The 26,796-nt window shown below is 36.7% G+C and overlaps 1 protein-coding gene across 8 annotated transcripts in view; it reads right to left on the bottom strand.

Moving 5' to 3' along the window:
• CACNA2D3 (calcium voltage-gated channel auxiliary subunit alpha2delta 3) overlaps nt 1-26,796 on the bottom strand; it is a 484,187-nt gene that overhangs the window by 119,522 nt on the left and 337,869 nt on the right. For all 8 annotated transcript variants that reach the window (XR_003527193.1, XM_027640431.1, XM_027640432.1 and 5 more), the window contains 2 exons: nt 21,891-21,969; nt 17,635-17,768 (listed from right to left, as the gene is read on the bottom strand). Coding sequence is in view for 7 of the 8 variants with exons in the window: in XM_027640431.1 (XP_027496232.1) it covers nt 17,635-17,768; nt 21,891-21,969 (213 nt within the window). In the remaining variant the exon portion in view is untranslated. The remainder of the gene's footprint in view (nt 1-17,634; nt 17,769-21,890; nt 21,970-26,796) is intronic.

The following is a 26,796-nucleotide window of genomic DNA, read 5'->3' as shown; positions in this document are numbered from 1 at the left end:
AGTGGGTACCTCTGATTCCTGTGGTTTGCTTTACACACTGCTAAGAGGCAGTTTTGCAATAAACTGTGTGATCTTTCCCTGGCCCTGAAGCACTGCAGGTCTTTCTATCCTACTTATACCCATGATAAATTCTGCCCTTTCCATGGTTTTATTCAGCTCCAACCATACCAAAGTACCTCCTGTTCCTATTTGTTTTCTAGTAGTGTCTCTTCCTCCCTCTGGTGATTGTCTCTAAGGAATACACATGATGGGGCATAGATGCAGGGAGGAAGCCTGGCCATTTGCTGTCTCACATTTTCTTATTCTCTTTTGGATTTTAAAACATTACTCCTCAGAAACTGCAAGCCCCCTGAGGTTCCCAATATGCTTGATGCCAGTAAGACATGTTGAGAATTCCACTTCCAAATTCAGGTCAACTTGGGGTCCTGTCACACAATGTAAAACAGAATAAACAACTGCAGGAGGTTTTTCAATACCATCGTTGCACACAGTGTCATGCTGTCCACATTTGCAAATAATCTGGTATTGTTTCCAGCTCTTCGTGGAAATGTGTTTGGTATTATCAGAAAAAGAACAATCACAGTCACTTCTAACATGGTAAAACAACCCTACACAGGCAAAGGGATCCAACAGCAAGGATTTTGCACTACTGTTTGGATCCGATACTGTGAGGCCATAGTATTGAGTGCAGCACACAGTAGCACAGAGAGATCTGAAATACTGTCTCAGAAGTAGGAGGTGTATGTTATAGGACCAGGAGTTCTGATAAAGACCTTGTAAAAGTCTGTCTCCTTTCACCCTTAACAAAATAAGTTCATCAAGACTGATTTTGTGTTTTAGTGATAATTCCAAAAGAAAAAGCCATACACTTTTAAAATCTTTTATAGCTGTTTCAACGATTTGTTCAAAACACTATGTAACTGTATGTCCTAGATTTCCAACCATGTCTAAAAGTCTTAAAGGAAAACATATTAGAATTATAGAGTTACGCGTCTGTTGCATCAGAATTCAACCTTATGTTTTTTTTAAAGAATAGCAAAACCCAAATCTTTTGCAAGACTAAACTACAGTCAACAGTTTTTTTATTATTTTAGAAATTTGTCTTCTATTACTAAAGAAATAAAAATAGCATATATCATCATGAAATTAACTCTCCATTTTCTGTTTTTCCAATAATTGCACGAAGTTATCATTATAAAAAAATATATTATTGCAATGTACTTATGTTAAAGCATTGAAAAATAAAAAAGAAACTCTTATTTTACTTTCACTGACCTGATTTCCACAGACCTATTCTCCTGCCAAGCTTTTAAATGTCACCAGTCACAGAAAAATGCTGACAGCCCTATGGACTTGATTGTTTCATAATCAGATACGATAAAAATCAATAGGAATTAACTACAAACATGTCAGTAAATAATCAACAAGTCCGAATATGGTTTTGATAGTACAGCCATTTCTGTAAATACTTTCAGAACTGCACTAAATTTAACCTCAAGTCATCGCTACATTTCCGATGTTTGCAATGTTCAGACTCATCCTGTTCATGTCACATATTGACTCTGAATTTGGCACTGGATGTATGGGTTAGAACTTTTACTTTTTAAAAATACACTTTCAGGAAAGATGTGAAGTGTTGTGGCAAATGCAGAAATGCAAAGCACTTCATACATTACCAGGCAGGTTTCCCCAGCTCTTCCCATAAAAGGTAAAAAAACTTGGGAGAGAATAGAAAGAATATGCACACTTAGTTTTTAACAGTAAATGTAAACTTTCTGCTTTAAAATCTGCTTGCTTAGTTGCTATAAGATACAGCATTTAAATGTTATGATTTTGGTGATTTTTCTTTTACAATCTATGCACTTATTCCCCCCTTTCTGGAACCATCTACTACAGGCATCACAGATGATTACATGCACACACAGATGAAGAAATAAAATTCAGCCTCCTACTGGGACATTCCTGATGTTAAGGTTTCAGTATAAATATTAAAAGTATGACATTAACCTGCACCTCACTGGGCTGACATCTCTAAGGAAAATGCACTTGAATTTTCAAGGGATTTAACAGCAAATCCTTCTTTGTTCACGTAATTGTTTTACTGAGCTATCACATATTTTTCAGAAACTACAGCATTTTAGTCAAGGATAGACCGTGCACTGCATGCAAAGTACGCCCATCAGAGGAAATCTAAATGTTGCTATGGAGAAGAGAGTCATAAAATATAAACGAAAATTACAATTCTAGTTCTGTCTTTAAAAAAGATTCCTAAAAATGACAAAGAAGAAAGAACTTAGCTCTTGTGAAATATGAAAACACAGGAGTTGCAAAGGTATCAGGTTGAATTTAAGAAATAGTAGAGCATACCAAAGAATTACATATACTTAACATCTTTTTAACAAAATGGTTCCACCTTTTGAACATTTTACACATTTTCTAAAATACATTTACTGCTTATTAATATAAATGACTGAAGAATTTCTAATGCACTGTCTAGTAATCTTGTTTTTAAAATGAGAAACATCAACACAAAAAAAAATCTAAATGTGCTCAACTTTTAAAACAGTCAGCTAAGTCATATCTGTCTGCATCTGCTCTCTGAACTTTGTGTGGAAACTTTCAACATACTTGTGGACATTACATTTTGTGAGATGTAAAACAGCATCAAATTATATGGTGAGGCTCTTTCTCCTTAATACTTTTGTACCGCCTCTAGAGGACAGATAGTGGTATTTTAATTATTACTAATGCTAATTATTTCTAAATGAGATGTTTAGAAAGGCTGTTAGAAGGACGATAGACAATAGCATCCTTCCCAGAGAAACAGTTCTACTAAATGAAAAATAACTGCTTTGGAGTAAAAAAAGAGCTGAAAAGAAAAAAAAAAATCACACTTGTATTTCAGTGAAAAAAACCTAAGCAAGGCCTTCATACTGTAAAGATTTTTTCTGAATTACCAGGAGAGGGAAGGAAGGAAAAAAGAATCAACCTCAGAAGATAGGTGCATATACACATATTTGTTTATTCATCTATTCTCACATAAATGCCCTTTCACACTTGGAAAAAGAGTAAGTTCTTTGACAGTCCTTCTAGGAAAAAAAAAATCATTTCTTAATCATAAATCCTCTTAGGATCTAAACACATCTCCTCTTTCTCCCACAATACAGTCCATACTGGCCTCAAAGCCAAACCAAACAAGATCCTCATGCAGTACCTATTAGATCAATGAGAATCCTGCAATGAGTTTAGTGGGGTTTTGATCTTGCACTATATTAAATCTTGCTCTATATATCAATGTAAGACCAACATCTAAAGACAACCCCTTTCTGAGGATGGATGAAAGTGCATTTGATCTAATGAACGCATAAAGCAAGCCAGAACGTCTTCTAAAAATTAGATTTACTAATTGTGTTTGTGATTTCTAGCATTACTGTGATTGCATTGAATGGAATTGTACTTTGAAAACAGTTTTAATCATCCAACATGGTCTAAAAAGGGAACTGCTGTAAGAGCATGTATAGTTGAATTATCCCAAACTACCGTTTTCTCCATCTTTTTTTCACAGAGTGCCATTTTTTCTGTGCATCCAGAGTGCTGCTCTGCCAGAAGCACAAGGGGGTGTATCAAGGCTCCTTTTCCATTCTCTTATTCTCTGTCCCTCTCTCTTACTGTCACAAACTATCTGTGCATTTTAGGGGTACAACTTAGAAACCCCAGAGTCATTTCTCTTTTGCTGTAGCTCACAACCTCACGGGAGTGAAGGAATCAACCACGATGGAAGGTTTTTAGGACCTGAAAATTTGTGTTAGGCACAATTCAACCAGAAATTTAGTTTAACCTTGTGGATCTTGTTTTTAATATGGAAGAAGAACCTTTTGCTGCCACTTACTCTACGGTATGTAAACAGCACCATTTAAGATCAGAGCAGTTTGGACTGTGACAACAGAACATGAAATGGAGAAACAGACAGTAAGTTACTTGATGTCCAGCAGTTCCCTGGAGAAGCAAACATTTTCTCATTTGCAGGGGACACTATTTACAGGTATGAAGGAAAAAATGAGCCATAATAAAGTTTATATATAATTTTGTATCAAGGATACAGGGTTAATAATAAAAATATTTGTTAAAAAAACCTGCCCTGACATCAGTGGGCTGGCAGAACTTATTTACAATATTTAATTCCATATTAATTTGCTTTCCATTATCTTCATTTAAGCTTCTTTTTATGTCAGCTATTGATCTTTTTACTTTATGATGAAATCAATGAACTTCTATTTGAAAAAAGAAAGCTTTTGCTAATACCAGGACAAAGCAAGGCACCTGCAAAATTACTGTGAAATGTTTAAAACTTAAACAAAGGGGGAAGATAGGAAATAATTAATTGACTTCAGATGACTGAAGTTCAGTATACAAGAACAAGACCAGAAGAATCAGGCATAGGGAAAAACTTATCAGTGAGAAACTCATCAATAAGACTGTACATACAATAAAGGTAATCTATCTGCTTTTGATAACTAGAGGACTAAATTGATCATGTAAGAACACAAATCTGTGATGCAAAAGATTCTAGAAATACCACAGCAAAGAAAAATGGGGCTGGGTTTAGGGGAGGGGAGGTTGCAATTAATGGGACTTACTCTTTCGCTTAATTACTTAGAAACAAGTAATTCTAAAAATATTTTGAAATCACGTAGGTGATTCTAGAAGTTTGATGCAAAGACTGGAACCAGTACAGGACTCTAAGTTCTGGAATCAATTATCTTTTAGAATTAAAATATTGAGCATTTTTATAGAGGGAGTGATCTGCTTAGTTGCCTAACAAATACATCACTATATTTTATATTTTTTTTCCCATTTAGCACTCCTGAATGAGCAGAACTCTTGTAGAGATTTCATATTTAGCTAGTACAAAACACCTTGAAGGTAATGTAGTAACCAATGGCCCAGAACTGCTCTGTATGGAGTAGTTTGCTGGAGGGCATAATGAGATATATACCATACGCTCATGAGATTATTTGAGCTGATAAACGACAGTAAATACATTTTAAAGGAAGAAAGAAGGAACAAAATCTTAGGACAATTTCATTTGCTGAGAGGAAGAAATCCACGGATATGATAATAGAGCAAGGGCACTAGAAAGCAGCAGGAAAGGCAGCTTATGCACAACAAGTAAACTAAAAGCTTCAAAGCTTTCAAAAAGCTTCACTCTGTTTCTCAGATAATCACCTTTTCTCTTGTTTATCCATTTGCCTTTGAAAGGGCAAAACACTGCTGGGTCCATCTTGGCACGCTGCAAAAGTTCAGATGAAGCAGAAAGAAAAAGAAGGAACAAACTGTGTGCAAAAACACTGCAAAAAACTACTGCATGAAGCACAGGAGTTGAGCTCAGATAGACATATTAAAGTGTTGCTTTACTTTGTGAGGGAAAGAGGCATAACCCTTGAAACCAGGAACAAATCTTCATAAAAATTGTGTTCAGGCTCTGTATAAAAATTTGAGACTCAAATACCCAATGTGTATTTTGGAAATAAATTAACAATATGCTAAAAGACTACACTCTAGTAGCAAGGTGACCACCATGTGGTTTCCAAATTAGGAACATGTGGTTTCAGGTTCACGTGCATAAACAAAGCAACTGATTTGATCAGCTAATAGAGATGGACCAGATCAGAAGGCATGTTTAAGTCTCTAGCTTTTGGAAGCATTATTTTTAAACTACATGATGAAACAAAGTATTTAAAAAAATCTTAGAAAACACTCCATTTAACATTGTGAAATCTCTTAGTTGGATAAACTCCTACTCTAACAATACATTCTTTCTTTTTTTTATAGAATTTTTATATCAGTTTGTGGGTAGGTGCTGCCATTATAAACGATAAAATGACATAATCAATGCCACATTCTGTTCATTACCTCTGCTTTGAGAAACAGATTCTGGCTTCATACCCCTCCAAGAAGCAAACAGTTAATGTAACTCACTGTTCCTAGTTTTACAGCAAGATTTTATACCTACACTTTCTCGAAAAACCTACAGAGCATTTTATGGACTCTCCACACTGCAAGGGGAACTCATCAGGTTCTATAAAGATCCACTCCCTTGGAAGAAAGAGTTACATTTCTCTTGCTTTTTTATTTTGGAAGAAGCTTTTAGTTTTTACTCTGCATGGCTTTAAAGTTCAAAGCTTCCTAAAGGCCAATTTGACCTGATGGCCAATAGCTAAGGCTCTAAATTGTTAGAAGGTCAGGAATCTGAGAGCATTTCTAGATGATCTAAATTAATTTCAAGTATGCAGTTTCCCATGGTTTAATACATCACATGTGAAGTCTAGTTCAAGAAGAAGTTTTGGCCTGAGGCATAATTACTCACCACCTTCTGCTCTTTTCTCTCATATTGCATTATCCAGTAGGCCAAGAAAATTTTCCTAACTAAAAATACTCACAAGAAAAGGTCCCAAAATTCTCAAAATTCTTTCGCCTATCTCAGAGCTAGAGCTGTTTGCAGACATTAAGGTAGTTTTTAGACATGCTAGGACCTAAAATGGGATAGATCCCATTATCTTGTAGTTGGCTACACAAGAAGAATTTCAAAGACATAAATCCCTGATTATTGCAAAATCAGATTTCACTGTATCTCCATTTTCTAAAACTAAACTGTAACACAAAAAGGACAAGGTGAAGGAGGCAAGAAAAATAAAATGTCTCTTTCCTACAAAGGCATTTTGTTGTTCACTTTTAAATTTCTGAGGTTTTAAGGCTTTAATCCATGAAACTGTTAGAATGTTCCCTCACTCAACAGAAGTATAATCCAAGCCCCTTAAATTGACTTTTTTTTTTAACTGATACAATGAATGTGTCTTCTGGTTTACATCAGTGTAACTCCAGGTACATAAATGGAGATACTACTCATCAACTGGAGGGTAAAGCAAAGAATAATAATCAACAAATGTAACCCATATGGAATGCAAGCACATAGCTGACTTAGGTAGTTTACTTTTACTTTTTTTTGACAGTTTTCTGGAATACACCTAACAACATTCAAAACTGAGGCCTTTATTATTATCCAGAGGTATTTGGCTACAACAGAACAAAAAGACATTAGAAACCTCTGTAAGGTTGATTTTTGGTATTAGTATATACTTTTTAATGTGTATTCGCTTGTAGTACTTACACTGTATAAAAGCAGGGTAAAAAAGGGAAAAAGAACGGTCCTGTAGTGTCCTTGTAGGAGCTCTTCCTAGAGAATCCTTAGAGATTTTACTGATTTTCCTAGAACTAGCAAATGTAAACTAATATTTAGGGTGACTATTTCTTCCTCCTGAAAAAACTGACATCAGGGCAGCTGAAATGGTTCCTATGAATTCCAGAGAAAATACTTATAAGTGTTCTAAACTTTCTCCTGCTCATACTGATGTTGCTGAAGATCATATATTTGCCAACTGATTAAATTATCTTTCAACTAATCATTAGGGGAAATGTTTGCTTGGAAAGATCTGATCTGGCAAAATACAATGGTGTGGACAAAGATGGAACACCTCGCTGTCAAGCAGCAAGAGCATCAGTAAGAAACATCTTATTATTCCTTGTAGAATAAAGTGTATTTCTGAATAATTTCTACACGAATTCCTAACTTCAAAGTACATATTATTCATAATGACTGTGATAAACACGAACTTTAATGTTTATACATCTTGTGTACATGACTGAGTTGCACGTGAAATCTCCTGATTATCCAAAAAGGAGAGCTATAAATAACCAACAACTTCCCTATCTGCAGAACAACAGACAAAAAAGAAGATTATTTCCTCTTATTCTCTGTTCTTCCTTTTATTTTTGCACTGAATTCTGCCACTGCAGCAAAGCTCGAATAGCACCAATACTTTAATAAGTCTTTCTTATTATTGCAGGGTTTTACTCCAGCAGCGCAGATAAATTATATTTCATCTTCACTGCCCTCTTTCTTCCAGAAAGTCAAAGAACGACAAATATGAGATCAAAGGATTGGATTAAGTACATTATACTAAATTCACTGCTTTCCTACATTATCATTTACCCTAAAATATCTGTCATGTGAAAACTGAAGACAAAAACAGGCCAGAAAAAAGTAATATATCTGACAACATACCTACAATTTCATTATAATTAACCCAATTTCACTCAGAATGAAGGCAGTAAGATCAAAGATGGACAAACAGTTATTAGTTGTGAAAGCCTTTAGGTAGTTATTTTCCCTCAGTATAGACATGTCCTCCTAAATGTTGGATCCACCATAACATGAAGGGATCTAGAAACAAATTCTTTCTCTACTTAGTGACTTGTCACCTTTTGATCTTATTTCTGTGTCACAGCAAAACCAGAAAATTCCCTATGAAACAAGATGGAAATGGAAAGCATTTTCTCTCCCTTTAGTCAAAGGCACTGTGTGTCATTGGCAGATCACAGCTGAAAATGGTCCCAAGTTACTCTATCTCCAGTGTGCAGGTGTCTGCAAATGAGACCAAAACCCTTTTGCCATGAATATGCCTGTTAATCAAATTCAACAGTAGAGCAATTCTCTGTAATTTGTATATAGTAGCCAGTGGGAGATCATCCAGCAGGTAAAATCTACTGACACTTGCAGTTCTGTGGATTCTTTTTCAAATGCACCCAATCAGTTTTCCTACAAGAAGGCACTTTCAATCATTTGTCAGCAGTCCTTGCTAGCCAGGGAGCTCCCAGCTGACTTCAAGTTAGAAATTGTGAGACCTGTCTACAACAAGGGTCAGAAGGAGGATGCAGGACCTACAGACACCTTGGTGCTGGGGAAGGTTCTAGAGCAGGTCATCTTAGGTGCCATCACACAGCAGGGGCAGGACAACCAGGTGATCAGACCCAGCCAGAATGGGTTTAGGAAAGGCAGGTCCTGCTTGACTAAGCTGATCTCAATCTGTGACAAGGTGACCTGCTTAGTGGATGAAGGAACGTCATCTTTCCCACAGCATTTTCCTGGAGAAACTGGCTGCTTGTGGCTTGAATGGGTGCACTGTTCACTGGGAGGAAAAAGCGGGATGGATGGCTGGGCCCAGAGAGTGGTGGGGAATGGAGTTACATCCAGGTGCTGTTTGGTCACTAGTGGTGTTCCCCAGGGCTCAGTCCTATTCAATGCATTTATCAGTGATCTGGATCAGGGGATCAAGGGCACCCTCAGTCAGTTTGCAGATGACACCAAGTTGGGTGGCACTGTTGATCTGCTTGAGGGTAGAAAGGTTCTACAGAGGGATCTGGACAGGCTGGATCCATGGGCTGAGGCCAATTGTATGAGGTTCAACCAGGTAAAGTGCTGACTCCTGCACTCAGGTCACAGCAGCCCCACTCAGTGCTCCAGGTTTGGGGCAGAGTGGCTGGAAAGCTGCCCAGCAGAAAAGGCTCTTGGGGTGCTGTTTGACAGCTGGATGAACATGAGCCAGCGTGTGCCCAGGGGGCCAAGAAGGCCAAGGGCATCCTGGCCTGGATCAGCAATAGTGTGGCAGCAGGACCAGGGCAGTGATCGTACCCCTGCACTTGGCACTGGTGACACCACACCTCGAATCCTGGGGTCAGTTTTGGGGTTCTCACTACAAGACACACATTGAGGTACTGGAGTGTGTCCAGCGAAGGACAACAGAGTTGGGGAAGGGGCTGGAGCACAAGTCTGATCAGGAGCAGCTGAGGGAGCTGGGGGTGTTTAGCCTGGAGAAAAGAAGGCTCAGGGGAGACCTTCTCACTCTCTACAACTACCTGAAAGGAGGTTGTAGCCAGGTGGAGGTCAGTCTCTTCTCCCAAGTAACATGCAAAAAACACAAGAGGAAACAGTCTAAAGTTACACCAGGGGAGTTTTAGATGGGATATGAGGAAAAATTTCTTCCTAATATAGTTCTGTGAAATTAAGTTTAACACAAGCAACAACCCCATGATTCTTGAGATGTAGACACCTGTGTGGGAAACCTGCAGAAGTGGACACTATATACTCTCCTAAATACCAATAATCACTTATTGCATTGACCTATCCTGTCTTACTATGTCCTTACACTAACTGCCCTTCCTAAGCAACTGGTAATTCCAGCTATTTGAATTTAAATGATATGAGGAAGGTATCGTTATTTAATCCTGTCACCATACATCATCTATTAGAAGGACTTCAGTGGTTTATTAAAATTCACAGGTTTTGATAATAACATCAGCAACGGTCAGTAGCAAAACTGGAGTTGAAGAAAGAGAAAATCCACATTAAAATGGTCAGTACAACTTAAACACAAGAGTGACCTTAGAAAAACAGTAAAAGACAGTGTGGATAGTCAGAGTATTCTGCAGGAAAGGAATTGGAAATGGAAGATAATTACATTGTACAAGAACAAGCTGATATGGTTATTGGAAAACTGGGGTATTAAAAAAAAAAAGTGATCAAACATGACAAAATTTGTTAAAACAGTAACTTAGTTTAAACATCAGAACATGTAAATGAAGATGTGGAAGAACGTTAGACAGATGTCAAAGCACTTAAACATGGTAAAACTTCCTTGTTTTCATTTCAAACATCATTTAACATGGAAAAGCAAATGGTAAAATATTGTTTTAGTTATCAAGTTCTGAGAATATTTCAAAAAGGTGAGATTTTACTCTATTCAAAGCAATGTTTCCACAGGAACTAATCTGATTCAAAATTAGATACTTAATCTCTTTTTGATCCAGTGATAAAAGATGAACAGAGACCAAGGTCAAACTGTAGTTACCCTATCATATAAAATAATAAAATACTAGAAAGGAGAAGCAATATTAAAAGCCAAGATGTAACACTCCCCTGATTTCCCATCTATGGTTTAACCTTATGCTTGTCTTATTTGCACCACACTGGGAACAGAGCTGCTTAAGGCCCAGCTTTGCTGTGGCATTACAGTTGCTTGCTGATGTTGCAGGAAGAAGATAAAAATAAGTTCTATATAAAAGCCTCCAAGTGCAAAGAACTGTAAAACGCTTTTAAAGACATCAATTGCATACCTCAAAGTTTGAAGAAGAACAATTTGCATTCTGCATTTCTCATGTAAGTGTACACTAGGAAAAATAATCATCATACTAATCCGATTCAATGGAAATAAAGTACTGTAATATTTATAGTCTGTGCCAGAGTTATAATGACTGTGGGGCGAGAAGTGAAGTGTCTCAGCATGTTCCACATGTTTTTAACACTGTTTCTAAAGGCTCTGGAGGCTATTAAATTTAATGAACCCATCTGCTATGAAATAGAGGTCCAAACATAATCAGTTTTCTCAGTGCCATATAATACAGATGGCATTCCATGTTCCACATCCCCAGCAGGAAATTTTACGTTCCTCTTTAAGTGCAGGACTTTTGTTTTTGTTTTTGATGTTTTAAACATCTTTTTGATGTATCACATATAGCATTTTATAGTGTAAATACCATACAGAGCAATACACATGAAAAGTGTTAATTCATTAAATTAAGTATTGCTGTTTCCTTACAACAGATTTCTAGTGACTTTGACAACTAGCAATTAACTCCCTGTAGTAATATTCTTTGCTTAATGCAATCATTGAAAATTGTCCTAATACCAAAAGTTCCAGTATTAGTAGAGGAGTAACATAAACATGTAATTTATCAAATGAAGGAGTTTACTTAAAAACCTGAAAGATAGACTTTTATATGTACATATACAGGCATAGGTGATACCCTTATCTGTATGTACTGTATGCATGTAACAATGCACTAATCATTCTTATTAAAAGTATCCATATTCCCACTAGGTGATTATGGACTTTATTTTCCTGTGCATGCCCAAATTTTCATTTCAGGGATCTCAATTTGTGTGTTTTACTGGGACACATTGCACCAAGACTCTTGGTCTTGTGTGTGAACACGGGGTCTGAGCACAAAAATAAATAGCACAACATCCCTTGCACTGATTAGCACCCTGCTGCCAGTGTTTGTAAATCAGATGTGCATTTTCTAACATAAAAGAACAACATCCATTGTTATTTTGAGCTGCATCTGAAAGGCAATAAGAGTGCATGAATTTTATTTAGTTGAGAGGTTAATTAATTTACTATTTTGAGCACTCATTATGTTTTGACAGTTGACACAGATCTCACTGAATTTGAAACAGTTCATGTGTTTAATGATAATTCAGTTATTCTAGATCCAGCAGTAAAACAAACAGATTAGAACAGTTTAGGAGAAAATGAGGGTAGTTAATTATGGCAACTAGAAATTTTGGGCCAGAGAACTCAAAAGTTATAGTTCAAACTTTTTTTTATTAGACTGTCAACAAGGATTATCACAGACAGCATGTTAATCATTGGCATAAAGGGATGTTGCACCTTCCTACAAATATGTGCATAATGTGTTTTTACTGCGTGCACAGGCAGCTGCACTGACCAGCACTGTTAATGTCTCAAGCACTGTCCAGATCTCTAAGGTCCCAGTGCAGATACAGCAGATTGTAACTGCTGCAACTTCAAACTGCAGCCGTGCTCCTGTACAAGCTTCAAAAAGGATGAAATGGGCAGAAGTGTTGTACTCTTTCAGGAAAATTAATCCAAACTGAAGTGCTGATAAGATGGTATTGCCTGGGCTACTTTCTACTTTACTCCCATACCAGAGCCTTCAAAAGACTACTGCAGGTCTGTAGGAGACAAAGCAGAGCTTGAAGAACCTTATTTCACAAACAAAAATACCTGATGGAAGGCCTGATATCCATGCATGGGATTTTTCTTCCCCAACCCAATTCACTCAAATGTCAAAGCAAGAAAAAGAAATTCTCATGGGAACCTCAGAGGCAGTTGCAAGTGATGACAGTCTCTGATAAAGAGTTGTAAATTCTTAGAGATTAAGGGATGCTGGCCAGAAAGGGAGGGTTAGAGCGTGTAACCAAACCCAAAGTGGGATTGGGAAAAAAGTAACATAGATTTCTAGTTCTTAAAGTATTACAAAAAAACAAATTTAAAAATTATCGTCTGTGTGTAAATTTTCTTATCCCAGCTGCTGATTAATGACATTTCCTGACATTCAGTTCTGCAGTGATTACCAATATTTACTTATTGTAGATGTATGTGAACATTCTGAACACTCTGATGCATTTTAATGCATACCAGTACTACAATCTAGAAATTATTTTTTGAAATAGAGGCCCAGGGAACCTTTTACTGTGACAGAAATGCTAATTACACTCACTTATTAAAACAGCACAATTAATTTGTGCCACCAAAAGTATTTGAAGATATCTCTGGTAATAGAAGTTAGTGGAAATGGGGTACTATTTTATTTTTGTTACTTCATAAAGCCTCTTCTGTACATTGAACACAAATAAAACTGTGTGAGTGGAAGAAGTACTAATCAGCATTCTTATACCTCAGCAGAAGGTCCTGGATAGAAAAAATGCCAGAATAATAGCTCTCAGTCTGTAGGACTTTCTGTTACAACTCTGTACATTATACAGAGGACCATGTACACAGCTTCCCTTGCCTCTCTGGAATGGGCTCGGAATTCATCCTTTTTTAAAAGGAACTGTATCCTAGAATTTGAATTTCCATACAGAAAACATTTGGATTTTCATGTGACATCTATTTGAGAGGCATGAGCTTCCTATACTTCCTACTGTATTTCTGCAAAGAACCTGAACCCAACTATGCCTACAAAGTACTTCATTTTTTTTAAGAATGAAGATGAACAGTGAAGGTTTTTTTGATCGTATATGCAATAATGTAATTGTAACATCCATCATAAGCAGTTCAGAAATAGTAAAGGCTGTGGTTCAGTGCAGCTATCTCAATTTACTGCCTCCATAAGAGAAAATAAGATTCTTGGGCAGGTTGCCTTACTAGCACAGCATCAGTGTCTTGGTCAGGAAATATTTCCAAAAAACGCCTCCTTCAAAAAAAGAAAGAAATGAGGTGTGTGTATATACATATATATAAAATACATATATGTATATAACATCAATTGAGAAATTGAACTAAAATTGAACTAAAATCCATAATTGAATGTACATGTCTGTGAGAGGGTGGGGATAAAGCAAATGAAGAATCAAGATATAGTACTTCAACACTGAGCAAAAGTACTCACCATTCATATTATGATGAATCATGACCTGTAATGATTCAGAACACTGTTTTTTTAAATGAACTCTTACATTCGGGAGCACCAGACAGTCATCTCAAAATATTCAATCAAATAGTAATTTGCTCTTTTTATGCAAAGAAATCCTCCAGTTGAAAACTGAACAGAGCCAACGTGGTAATTTGTGCCTGAATCTGCTCACAGCTTGAAACTAATAGCCTGAAGGAGATGAACTCAATGGTACATTAGATCCAGAGAATATATTCAGGTACACTTACGAGAAACAAAATTCACCAGGAAGAGTCAACAAAGATCCAAGTAGGTCAAACTGTACACCCCAATAAACAAATTCTCAATCACAGGCTTTTAAACAGGGGAAACTTGGGGGCCAGACCAGTCTTTGTTTTATTTCCTGCAGCAAAAGAAGAAATGTTTCTTCACATTCCAGATGTGACCATAAGAGTGAGTTGAAGGTTTCTGTGCTCTTTAGATGACTACCCACAATCCCAAGAGACTACCTCTATGCATTACCTCCCTTGAACATTCTGATGCCCAGCAATTTTCCTGATGAAGGGTAACTAAAAATGACCGTAGGAGCTGCCTGGATACCTCTTCAGAAAGACAGGAAACACTGGGGAGAGAACAAAGTCTAGGGGCAGAAAAAGGGAAGACAGTTCAGTTGCCTGTGAAACAAGGAATCATCCAGAGAGGTCTAATCTCATTGCTTTGTAATCCCATCATTTATCAGCAGCGGGATCCCGACAGTGTCAAAGGCAGCACAGCCCTGATGTCCATCCAGGTTGCTCCATGTTACATATTCTGCATATGATGCCTTGCCAGAGATTTCCACTTACATAAAGGCTGTACTTTTTTCTTTCAGTATATGAAGCTTTCTCAAGAGTGTCAAAGCCAGGCTGAAGAGGCAGCTGTATGAACATTTTGCAGACATCCTCTCACAGGAAAGGTGAACAGACACAAGAATTAAATGCCTTGTTTTAGTAGCAAAATTCTCGGAATATTCCTAAATGGTATCAAACACTTAAATGACCTAACTTCTGGCGTTCACAGATGACTTTGTCCTGGACAAATATTGGATGATAACTGTCTGGGGTAACAAGGGAAATGTTTTGTATCCTAAGACTATTCCTGTCCAGCTTCTTTCTATCTGGATCCCAGTATGTTCCAGCCTAATGTTGCTTGCTCAGAAACAGCACAGCTGGCCAATTAGCTCTGATATTTGGTGAGAAGGGAACAGGGAAGTATATTCCATGTTGTTAGGGCACAGTGACACTGATTACAGCCCAGAGAATGCAGCCATGGCTGCTTGGACACAGCTGGGTGATAAGAACATTTAAGTTATCTGGAAATGCACTAATACTTCTAACATGGAATGATCCAAGCAGCAGCCACGGAGGAGCAAGGACTCAAACTGGCTGTGAAAATCCAGAAGTTCTGAGATGGAGGGGATTATTTAAATGGCACTTCCAATGCCAAGACAGACTCCATTCATAACTCCTTAAAATATGTGTGTGCACGTGAGTATGTACATGAGTGTGTGTGTATATGTATGTGTGTGTCTAGTGACATTAATTAGTTTAGTAATGAGAGTAAGAAAACAATAAAACATAAAGAGAAGAACCTGGAAGTATTTTGACTGCAGAAAAAGACCTTTTGTATGGATTTAAACAGTTCCATTATTCAAGATTGTAACAGCTCCATTGTCTTTTCTTATCCTGTTTTCTCAGGAAAGATTCCTGCTCCTCACTCCCTCTACTGTTCTTAAATTCATTTGCATTTATTAACCCTTTCTGTATTCACTTAGTATTTCACACAACATTAAGTTGTTAATTTTCCTTAGCCTTTTCATAACCTACAGGAGAACCAGTGAAAATTAGACTAACTTTCATGAGTATTTTTGTCCCTACAAAGAGAGAAAAAATATAGATTAACAGACAACAGAAAGAGTAAACTGTGAAATTAATTCTGAAACAGCATTTCGTACTTTGTTGGTAGGTAAAGGGGAAGCCTTGGTGTTGAGAAAGGAGGAAGATTTTGTTTGCAACAATTTCAATGCATGGCTCAAGGGTAAAGGAGAGTTGCACTAAGACGCCCATTTCATGAGTCTCTGCCTGCCACTCTCTCTAGCAAATACACAAACTCTCTTCAACATACAGACACTGACTACTTCAAGCATTTGAAAAAAAAAAAAGAAGTGAATGAGAACAAGATTCTCCTGGTCATCTCTCCATTTCATGGGATTCCCTGAAGGCACAATAATAACCCACAGTTTCTGTTCATCTCATCTTATGTTTCAATAAAAGAAAGAGAACAAAGGGGAGACTGGATTAATATGTTATTAAAAAAAAAAAAAAAGGAAAGAGAGATAAAGTTTATTCCCCCTAAAGCAATTAACTTTTTGTTTCTCCTTCATAACTGCAGTTTTAAGTATTTGTGTTACATTACTCATGGCCACAACTGAAGAATAGGAAAGGTCTAAACAATTGTGAAAATGAAGTAAAAGCTCTATTCCCAGGGTGGTTTTTTTTCCTACGATAGTTTTGCATTGATTTAAAACTGGACCTTCTAGAAACATCACAGACTCCAAACAAACAAAAAACCCCAAATATCAAAGTGAAGCTGATGACATTCTCCCCACCTTCAAAAATCAAAAATTTAAACCAGAAAGAATCAACCATGCCACTTGTCATCTGTCATAATTTGTCATTATATTGAATAACTGGCATCACTTATACTAAATAACAGATATTTGCTGCCAAGTCTTGTTCTATGGGTGATTTACAAACCAAAATATTTTAACTGGGACAAAAGAAAGCTAATGAGAAAAAAAAAATAGATAAAAACGCTATTTCAGACCAACCCATGGAAATGAACAATCTTTACCTGCAAATTTGATGATTTACCACGAATTCTACAAAAGTATCATGAGAGCTCAGTCGCAGTATAATAAAAAGTTGTGCTTCAACTCTGTTTCACAAGGATGTCAAGTAAAAATTGAACATTTATGACAATTATTTTACCACATCACCCATTCAATTCACTTTAAAAGGCAGAGTCTTCTCAATATTCTTCCCCAGGATATCACAGTTAACTCCTAGATGTTGACCCACCTTTCTACACTGGAAACACTGGTTCTTGTCAGTCTATGTGTTTATGCTGACATATTCACTGATATGTTTTAAAACAGAGAAAAAATGGTTACTCAATATAATTAATTTCTGTTGAATGCCCATTTTTTGATTATTAAAAAATGTAGGTTTAGAGGTCATAAATTTTGAAATTATTCTGTAACTCATGTTTGTTTCATTATTTTCTACATAATTACAATGTATAAATATCTGCTAAAGTTCAGTAATGTTGAATTATTTGCTTGTAGAATAAAGATATAAAGTCTCAATTCTTACATTGAGTTAGCACTTACCTGCAACAGAAATCAGATGCACAATGAGTGTTTCTACCACAACATTTTTGTTCCTAATTCTTCATTATTTGCCATAAGCCTTTATTAAATGCTTTATCATGCAGACTTACAGTGCTGTCAATGTATGCTTCAGTCCACACTACATCATGTTCTTGGTCAATAACCTTTGGTCGGCTGAGAACATGAAGATATTCCATAACATTCTCTTGTACATCAGCTAAGGTAGAGATCTGAGTAAAAAACCCTGTAAAACCACAATTCAAAGATTTAAATCAGAGAGAACAAGCTAAAGAAGACTGCAATAAGGAGAATGATATGATTTATGTCTGTCATGGTTTCTGCTTATTTATTTCCAAAAAAGGAATGTTTTACAAGAATCACCCTCAAACAATAAAAATTGGTGAAAGCAGAAGTCTGTGAAACCTTTGGCCAGTCCTCAAGGACAGGGTTTCTATTGCTATGAATCCCTGCACTGTCTGTACTAAACCTCTATTTCCAGAACTATTGTTGTTTAATGGTTTGGGGGTTTTTTTAATGCTGCATACTTTAAAATTTAGAACTGGTATTATCTTTGTCCAAAAACGTCTCATCCAGTTTTTCCAGTTTCAAAAAACATGATGGATTAGAACTACAGTAACAGGACAGTAGTTGCATATTCTCATCCACACACAGTGTGACTGGAAAAAAAAAGCAATATGTTATTTACAAATATGGCAGGTCATAGAAAATGTAGATTTCAACTAGAATTGCTTGGTTTAGTGATCACAGCTTGGTTAATCCTTTAAAACATCTCCTGCAACCTGACAGCACTGAGAACAGCAGAGGCCTCAGCTATCTGAGCTGTCACCACTTCCTTTTCAGTGCTTGGATGTCAAGTATCTTTATACACCATAAACTTGGCATCTGGAGCCCACATCATGCAAAGGTGATGAGGGACTGACAAATTTCAAGGCTACAGTTTCATCAGGCCTTATTTAAATGCATCACTTCCCCTCACACACTTTCCGTTAATGAGAAAAGACCAATCTGAAAGAGGCCTCTCTACAACTTTAATCATTTGACAAGATCACAGCATCTGTGGACCTGAAATCTTAAGCTTTATTAAGCTTAAGCAGAAAACGTGGCAACTGCAAAGAAATTTTGAGCTGTGTTTGTCCAGACAGGGCCAGTTTTGGTAAGATTGTAAGGTTGTCCTGTAGTCTGGATGCCAGAACTTCCTTGTTCTGTACACTGTTTGTATTTAGACTTTTTGACAACCATGTTTCTAGCCATCTGTAGCAAATGTCAAACCTCCCAGGAGTTAGCTTCCTACTTTGCAAAATTTCTCTCTCTTATCTAGAGATCAGAGGTACCCTATGGAATTAAAACCTTACTGTTCCTATAGCGAGGTTTAACGGTTTAATCATCAGTTAAAGACTTGCTCTGAAGTTCTTGAGCACAGCTGCTGAGGCCATGTAAGCAATAGCAGCAAACCCATGCTTAAACTTTTGCATTCTAACACCTGCTTCTCGGCTCCCTGGTGTGTGAATTATGCCACCTCAGAGTCCTATACAGTCACCACCACCTTTTTTTCCTCCCCAGCAGGAAAAAACTCATGAAGGAAATGGATAAGATCTGGTAATGACAAGCATGAGATATGTATAATAATGTGGTAAAAGACAGACACTTATGCTCTGCATGTGGGCTGCCTTTCCACACTACACAGCCCTTGCACTGTTTTTTGGATGCCTTGCTTTTCTCTAAAATGTCCACCTTTAGACTCATAACTTATCAAGATGCCTCTGTTTGATTTTTACACGGAGCACAGCACCTCTCATTTTCTGGGCACTTCGCAAAAGAGATGCAACCTTCCTGCAACTAATAAAATGTCAGAATTAAAAAAATCCTCTTCGTGCAGGGACTAAGGAGGGAATTCATTGTTTCACTGCAGCTGTAAAACTCCCATGGAGATTTCCCCCTCTCCCCCCACCTAAGAGGCCTCTGGAGCAGGTGAACAGCCTCGGTGACTGGCTGCCTGCCACCCCCTCACCAGAGCCCACAGTGCGGGAGGTGCTGGGGTCATGCTAATAATGGGAATGGATGCTTCCTGTACGGAACTCTCCTCTGCTAATACAATAGCCTATAAACTGCTCCAGCTGGGGCACAACCTGCCTCGGGGCTGATCTGTCCTCTGCTGGAGTTAGAGCCCCTCTCAGCCCTCCCATATTCAAAACATCTCTCTCAGCCTCTGCTCGGTTCGTTCGTACTGATGAATCCTATCCTTTGTCCATTTTATGATATGCCAACCACAGTGAGGATTCATAGCAAAATATTTTAAAAAACCTCAAACAAATAAGTAAATCAGAGGCTGTAATAGTGAATTTTACTGAAAAGAAAAATATTTAGTTTCAGTGGTTTTGTTAGCAAGTAATGCATTAACTCCCATCTTTATCTTTACAGCTTTCTGCTGGAAGTGATTGCTGAGGGAAAGGTAGTGCCTGCTTACTTCTAAGTTCTAGACACTACTGCTAACATCTGGCACATGCATACTAAGCACTAGGAAATTTTCACCTTTCTTGGCTTCAGAATCTTAGTAAATCTTTATTGTTTTCCTTTATGTGCACTTGCTTATGATACAGAAGGGTAAATCACTGCAAATTCAAAAAATGCTCTAGAGGGATTTTGGGGATCTTGAATGTTTTAATGTATTTAAAATGGTTTGGTGTTTTGCTTCATTAAGCAAACTCCCTCTAGATATGCCCTACTTATACAGAAAAATGTAGCAGAAAAACATGCTTGGGGTTTTAAAGTTTCACCATTATAAGATAGAAGCTAAAGAAGTTTTGCAAGGTGGTATGAATTTCCCCTGTGACCCATTTTGAAGGAAAGGACTGCTGTCCACAGTCCAGTCAGCTGGAAACCCTGCAACAACCTTCATCTATGTTGTGCTTCCAAGGGGAAAATCACTGCAAGGAAAATTGATTTTAGGGTCATTGACCCTCAGTGACAACAACATACATGGCCCACCCATGCAAGGAGTAAACTGCAGTCCAGACATTCAGCCAATCTTTAGACCAGCTTTACTACACTCCTCATCTGTTGTGCTTTAATTCTTCATTCCACTAAAATAAAATGGACAAGATGTAGCTGAAAACAGTAAGAAAAAGATCCAAATTTCGTACTGTCTGACATAGTGACTTATGCTGTTTCCAATTGTGATTTTCAAAGCTAAAAAAAAAAATAGTTACTGATTAGAGGTAGAAGATTTTTGCATTACAAGCTATCAGAGAGTAGGTATTGTAACTATTAAACTGAGAGGGAAATAAATTTATAGAAGTAATAGTCATTAAGCTGTTTAGTTGATTCATATGAGTAAGACTCTGACTCAAAGCAACATGGCCATGAAAAGAACAAAGTAGTCCTGAAGAATGACAAAGGTGACCACTTTTCCCCCTCTGGGAATGAGGAAGACATGGACCAGATGATCTGCTAAGCCAGTCTCCATTGCCTGGTCCTAATTTCTGAGTTGCTGTACTTAGATCCTTATGAATTTGTGGAGCTGGGCTAAAAAGTTAAAAGATTTTGTTGATTAAATTGTCTTCAAAAAAGATGCTTCAAAGGATTCTTATACTATTATTTAAACTAAATTATGGTGTAATATTAGCTGATTAAGACAAGACTTCAAACTGAGTAATTTCCATCAGCTGGACATAACAGTAGTTAAAGAAATAATGACTAAATGGATAGCACCTGATGCAATTCATCATAATGTAATGTGGTACAATGGAAAAAGAAGTTTTTTGGTTTTTTCCAAGAGGAAAGGAAAAGGAAAACCTGAAGATTAATTAGGGGTTTGGGGTTTTTTTTTAATCCTGAATCATTCTTACTTTTATTAGTCAATCCTTTTACTGTAGCATCTCAGCATCTTAAATGTTTTAATGCTCTTCCCTTAAACGATATAAACCAGTTTTTTTCAATTACACTGTCAGTTCCTCCAGGGACAGAATGTCTGGTGTTTCACATACCATGCTTAACACAATGAGACTTGTACCCCATGTTCTTAGAAATCAAACTAACTCTTAGTAATAACAGCCTTAATAGAACAAATGCTTCAAAATTAGTTTGTTCTCTGAACAAAAATTCAAGACCACATAGTTTAAAAGCTTCATGCATATTTTAAGAAAAAAATACATTTCAAATTGGATTCGTTTGGCTCTTTAAATTTTATGTTACAAGATACAAGTCTTTTCATTTTCTGTAAAAAAACCCAGCTGATCCTCTCTCATTAGTTGCCAGTGACACCATATCTCCAGAAGGGTCAGGTATGCAGGAAGGCACAGGAATAGGGGTTTGAAAACAAGGCTTTCACAGATGAAGGTGAACTAACCTTTGTTAGCACAGGCCATCCACTTCAGGTTATCAGCAAATGCTGCTTCTCTTCCAATCAGATAAGTAAAAATACGAACCTGAAAGTACAAGGCAAAAGATGAGCCAATTAATACTGCATTTAAAACATATTCAGTAGAACTCCAGATACATGTGTGTCATCCATATGGATACCCTTTCTAAGAAAGTATTACTGGTTAAGCAGCACAGTATGTTAAAAAAAAGATCTCTGCCAGTAATGTCTTCTTGATGAAAATGTGGGGTTTGTTCTATGTAACAGAAGAACTGATCTTTTTGGATGTGTTTATTATCTGACATTTAACTAAAGTTACGTTTAATATGTAATTGGGAATAAACTAAAACCACTGGGGTACAAAGCAAAACTGCATGTTTCAGACAAATCTGTTCTGCAGTTATTAATTCAGAAAATCGCTATGAAGTGGGGAACAGGCACTTAATTAGCAAATACTGCTGTAGATAAAGGATCTGAAACACCAGGCAAGCAAATTCCCCTCAGTTTGCAAGGTTCCTGTGACACAGTATCACTGTCAACTCAGAGACAGGCACCCACAGGAAGCACTTTAATGTAATTTAATTCCTTTGCAAATAAAAAAAATTAAATTTCAATAATTTTTTCCATTAATACATTTTCCTCGTTCACAAAATCTATTATTTGTAGAATAAACAACTTTATACTAACTTCCCATAGGGCTTTTTTTTTTCCCTCACAGAAGTGTTTTTAAAATACTTTGAAAGTTTCCCTCTTCTCTCACTGCCCTTTTGTCCATTTTCTTAATGGCCACATCCTGCTTCTAGGCATAGATGATGTTTTGCCTTATTATCATGCCTAGAGATCATCAATCATAAAAATCTTCCCATTCTTTTAAACATCAAATGTACACAGAACTAAGTCATGATTTACACACTGGTTGTGTAGTGCTGCCAGTTTGAATCCAACAGTATCTATAATCCCACTCTAAGACTCTAAAGAACACAGTGTTAAACAAAAGAATGATACTTTTGTACTTTGTTGATGCCTATGAAAAGCATTAATAAAGAAAATCTTTATTCTACAAAGACTCGTGAAAGTGTACAGTGAGATTTACACTCTCAAAATACAGCATAAATCACTGTCAAAGTTTATCTTCCTGAAAATGATGCTTGAATACAGCCTATGGGGAGACTGAATACATCTGAGAGATTTATATTTAATGATCTGCTTTAATCTATAAAGAATCAAACTAGACTGTGCTCTTAATAAAAGCAGACCAGCCTTATCTAAATGGATGAGCAGTAAGCATGATAACAAGCCTAAGCAGCACAATAGCTCCATGGAACCTACAAAAAATAAAATTTCAACAAATCAGTAACATGGATCATCATGAGGAGTGGGCTGTCTCTGCAATACTACTGCAAAGATTTTAATGATTTTTCTCTGACTATATTTTCTACATCTAGTTGAATTGGTATCTGAAGTTTTGCTAGAAAATACTTAAAGCATCATAAAAAATACTGCTAATTATTTGTCATTACGTGAAAAAAATAAAAGAAATCTGTAAGACAGAGAGCTAGAACTGAACTGAGTGATCAGAGTTTATTAAATATTGCTTTCCTTTCCTGTTCCCAGTCATTGTGCATTTTTCTCTATACACTTTTCATGGTACATGTGATAAAATGGCATTTACCAGTGTCAGTATGAAAAAAAGTCTTTTATATAATAAGTTACACTATAATTTTAAAATACCATTTCTATATTGTTCAATACTTAGAATACTTCATTATTCATAGTAGCTTTGTAAGAAAATAACCATGAGAGGGTCACAGAAAGGCATTTTTTAATTAAAAATAATGCCACTGTTACATTAAAGTTTTCCTTCTACATTGGCCTTAAAGACACATTAATAGGTACTGTGAAAATTATTTAATACTCCATTCAGAATAGCAAGAAAAATCCTCAAAATCAGCTCTGACGAAAAACAATTCTGATTATTTCTCTACTTCTAAAAGTTTCCTTTGATCAGTTCATGGGACCCATTAGGTAAACTTAATTCACTGTGAGCTTGCAGTGAAAAACACACCAGAAATAATTTTACTAAACAAAGGCTTGCCATATTATTTTCTGCTTTCAGAAATCACAACGATGACTTAGGTAATAAATCATTCAAACTAAAACTTGTACGAATAAGACTACATTCTAAGTCCCATTTTTAAAGACAACCTTGGTTCCACACACCTCTTACACTAGTTTTACTTTCCTGGATAGGTGTTCTGTGTGAGAATTCTCTGTGTGCTGTACCACCCATGGTATAATACCAATAAACAGGAAAAAAGTCACTGTAGCTATAGATGTGTGCCCTGTATATACATAAAACTATAAGTCAGTATTACAGAAGCACTACATTAATTTAGTAGGGTAATTTCAAGCTACTTAACTGCTGCTCCACATGGATAAGACCTATGCAAGGATGGGCTCCACATGGTGCAAAACAGGACACACTGATCGTAGTGACCACTGAAATTTTCATTGTACATTGACTAGACATTAGGTACCAGATTTAATATCTATCCACATGCCCAGATACCATGTAGGATATACATTGGAAGGTAAAATTTTTTATAGTTACCCCCATTTTTTCTTCTTTGTGAATATGAAACAACTGAATGGGAGGTGCATCAAATCAGTTCTGCTCTGAAAAATGGTTGCATTAAATGTTTATTTTACCCAAACAATCCAGATATAGCACTAATGTTGTGTAGTCTGCTGAAAAATATATATAATACTGAGGCAGATGATTGAAATCTCTAAAATTAATAATAGATGAAATATTAGGGGTGTCTCTCCATTGTTTATATTGGACCTTAAAGAAAATAACACAGTAGAAACTAGGAGCTTTCAGAGGTATATACACTACACACATACACACTGATACACCTATATTGGTATGTTATGGTACAACATAATGTTAGGACACCAGGAATTATTTGAATCCATATGGAGAGAATGTTTTAGTCAAGGTAGACTGAAAAAATTCGAAGTTATTCTGGGTCAGTCCCAGAAGATCCAGTAACAACATTTACATAGTCTACATATGCTCTGGCTAACTGAGTGGAAGCCAAATGAGAAAAACACCTTTGAATATCCAAGTGCTGCGACTGAATCAAGAGACCATTTTCATCAGAGTAGGAATCTGCATCAGAGGATGTAAGTACCTCTCTGGTAAAAAACATATGACAAAAAAGAGCCCTTCAGTTCTGGATAATTTTGAAAGCTTTGCAAGATACTTGAGAAACCTGAATCAAAATATTTTCCGTGTCCGACCTGTCAAATATGATATCAACTATATTAAGGCTTATCACGACCTGTTAGATGTGGAGAGAGAAAATATTCTCAGGCAGAAGCACCAGTCTTCAATTTTTATATCAATCTACAAAACTGAAAATTGTAGATGTCAGATTGACTGAATGAAAAGCAAAATTTATTCTAAGAGCAAAAACCTTAATCTTTGCAACTATACTTGCTGTTTCTGCACAGTAGGTATCTCCTGCAGATGTACCATAGACTACTATTTTTCAAGCCAATGTTCACAGAAAATGGAGTGAGGGTTCCACAGTAATATTAAGGAAACTGAAAGGACAATGGAACCAGTAACGTTAATAGAGCTTATGACTTTCTCACTTCATATTTTTCTACATTTTTCTAAAGCAAGTGTTGAATAGCAAAGAATACCACTTGAGATTGATGTGTTTTAATTATCTTTAAAACAGCAGCTGTGGAAACCTCCCACATATTAGCTACTTATTATGCCTCATTCCGGACCTAGAAGGGTCACCTCTGGAAAAGAGCACTCCATTCACTTACCTTTCTTACTGAAAGATTGCTGCAGAAGCTCAAATGATTTTGAACTGTGGAATCAAATTCATATTACACAACTAACTAATTTCAAGAGTGCATTTTATGATGGTCAGCCTCTGTGCGAGGTGTGGATTCTGGTCCAAACCACTAGTCCGTAGTAAACTAGTGGTAAGAAGCGCAGCACGCCGACAGCTGTCGCAAGTTGTGTTGGCAACTACTCCCATGTATGCAGCAGAATTAATTAATATTAAGGCATTGAACCACCAAGTTCAGTAGTTCAGACAAAACTGAACACAAATCTTACACTGAGTAAAATAACTAAATCAAAAGCAGACATTTAACTGCATACATTATCACCATTTTTAACCTGTTTTCCAATCTCTGGTTTTTCACATTCTTGTTGCCTTACCTAGGCACAGATCATGGCTTGGACTAAACAGGTAGTTGCTCTCTATGTTGCATCCTCTCAAATTTTGGAAAATAAGACAGTACTGATAATAAGTTTCTTGCTTTAACAGCCAGGGAATATTCTGAAGTTTGAACCTTTAGACTCTGGACAGAAGGTTTATATAAAATCTCAGAGATGCATACACTCAACCATTAGTGAGGAAACCTAAGAATGATGACTTAAATGACAGCTATTTCAGTGCTAAACACTTCATGTGAAATATCCACTTAGCAGTTCCATCCATTATGCATGGGCTAATCTGCAGTCCCTGAACTGTCCTCACCTCTGAAACTTCATTAAATTCACAGTGATGAGAACAGAGACCTTCCTCCATCTACGTTAAGCAAGACGAGTCAATCTGCAAGATTCTACACACTGGAACTGTGAAGTCATATCTTCATGCCAAACAGCTGGTAAAACAGTATTTCCAGAAACTTAAAATACCGTGTGGGAGGGGAAATGGGACTTATTGCAGCTGACAGTGCAAACCTCTGTTTGCAGCTGCAAACTATTTCATGGACACCTTCAGCAAAATAGGCTTTCCTTTCTGGCTCAGCAAGAAATAAAAATAGTCCTGTGGCAAGAGCTATGGAATTTAAGTTTTAA

Source organism: Corapipo altera, unplaced genomic scaffold (genome assembly GCF_003945725.1).
Source record: "Corapipo altera isolate COAL_440 unplaced genomic scaffold, ASM394572v1 55, whole genome shotgun sequence".
In the NCBI taxonomy this organism is placed as follows: domain Eukaryota; kingdom Metazoa; phylum Chordata; class Aves; order Passeriformes; family Pipridae; genus Corapipo; species Corapipo altera.
Note: the sequence above shows the minus strand (reverse complement) of the source record. Positions and strands in the feature narration are given on the sequence as shown.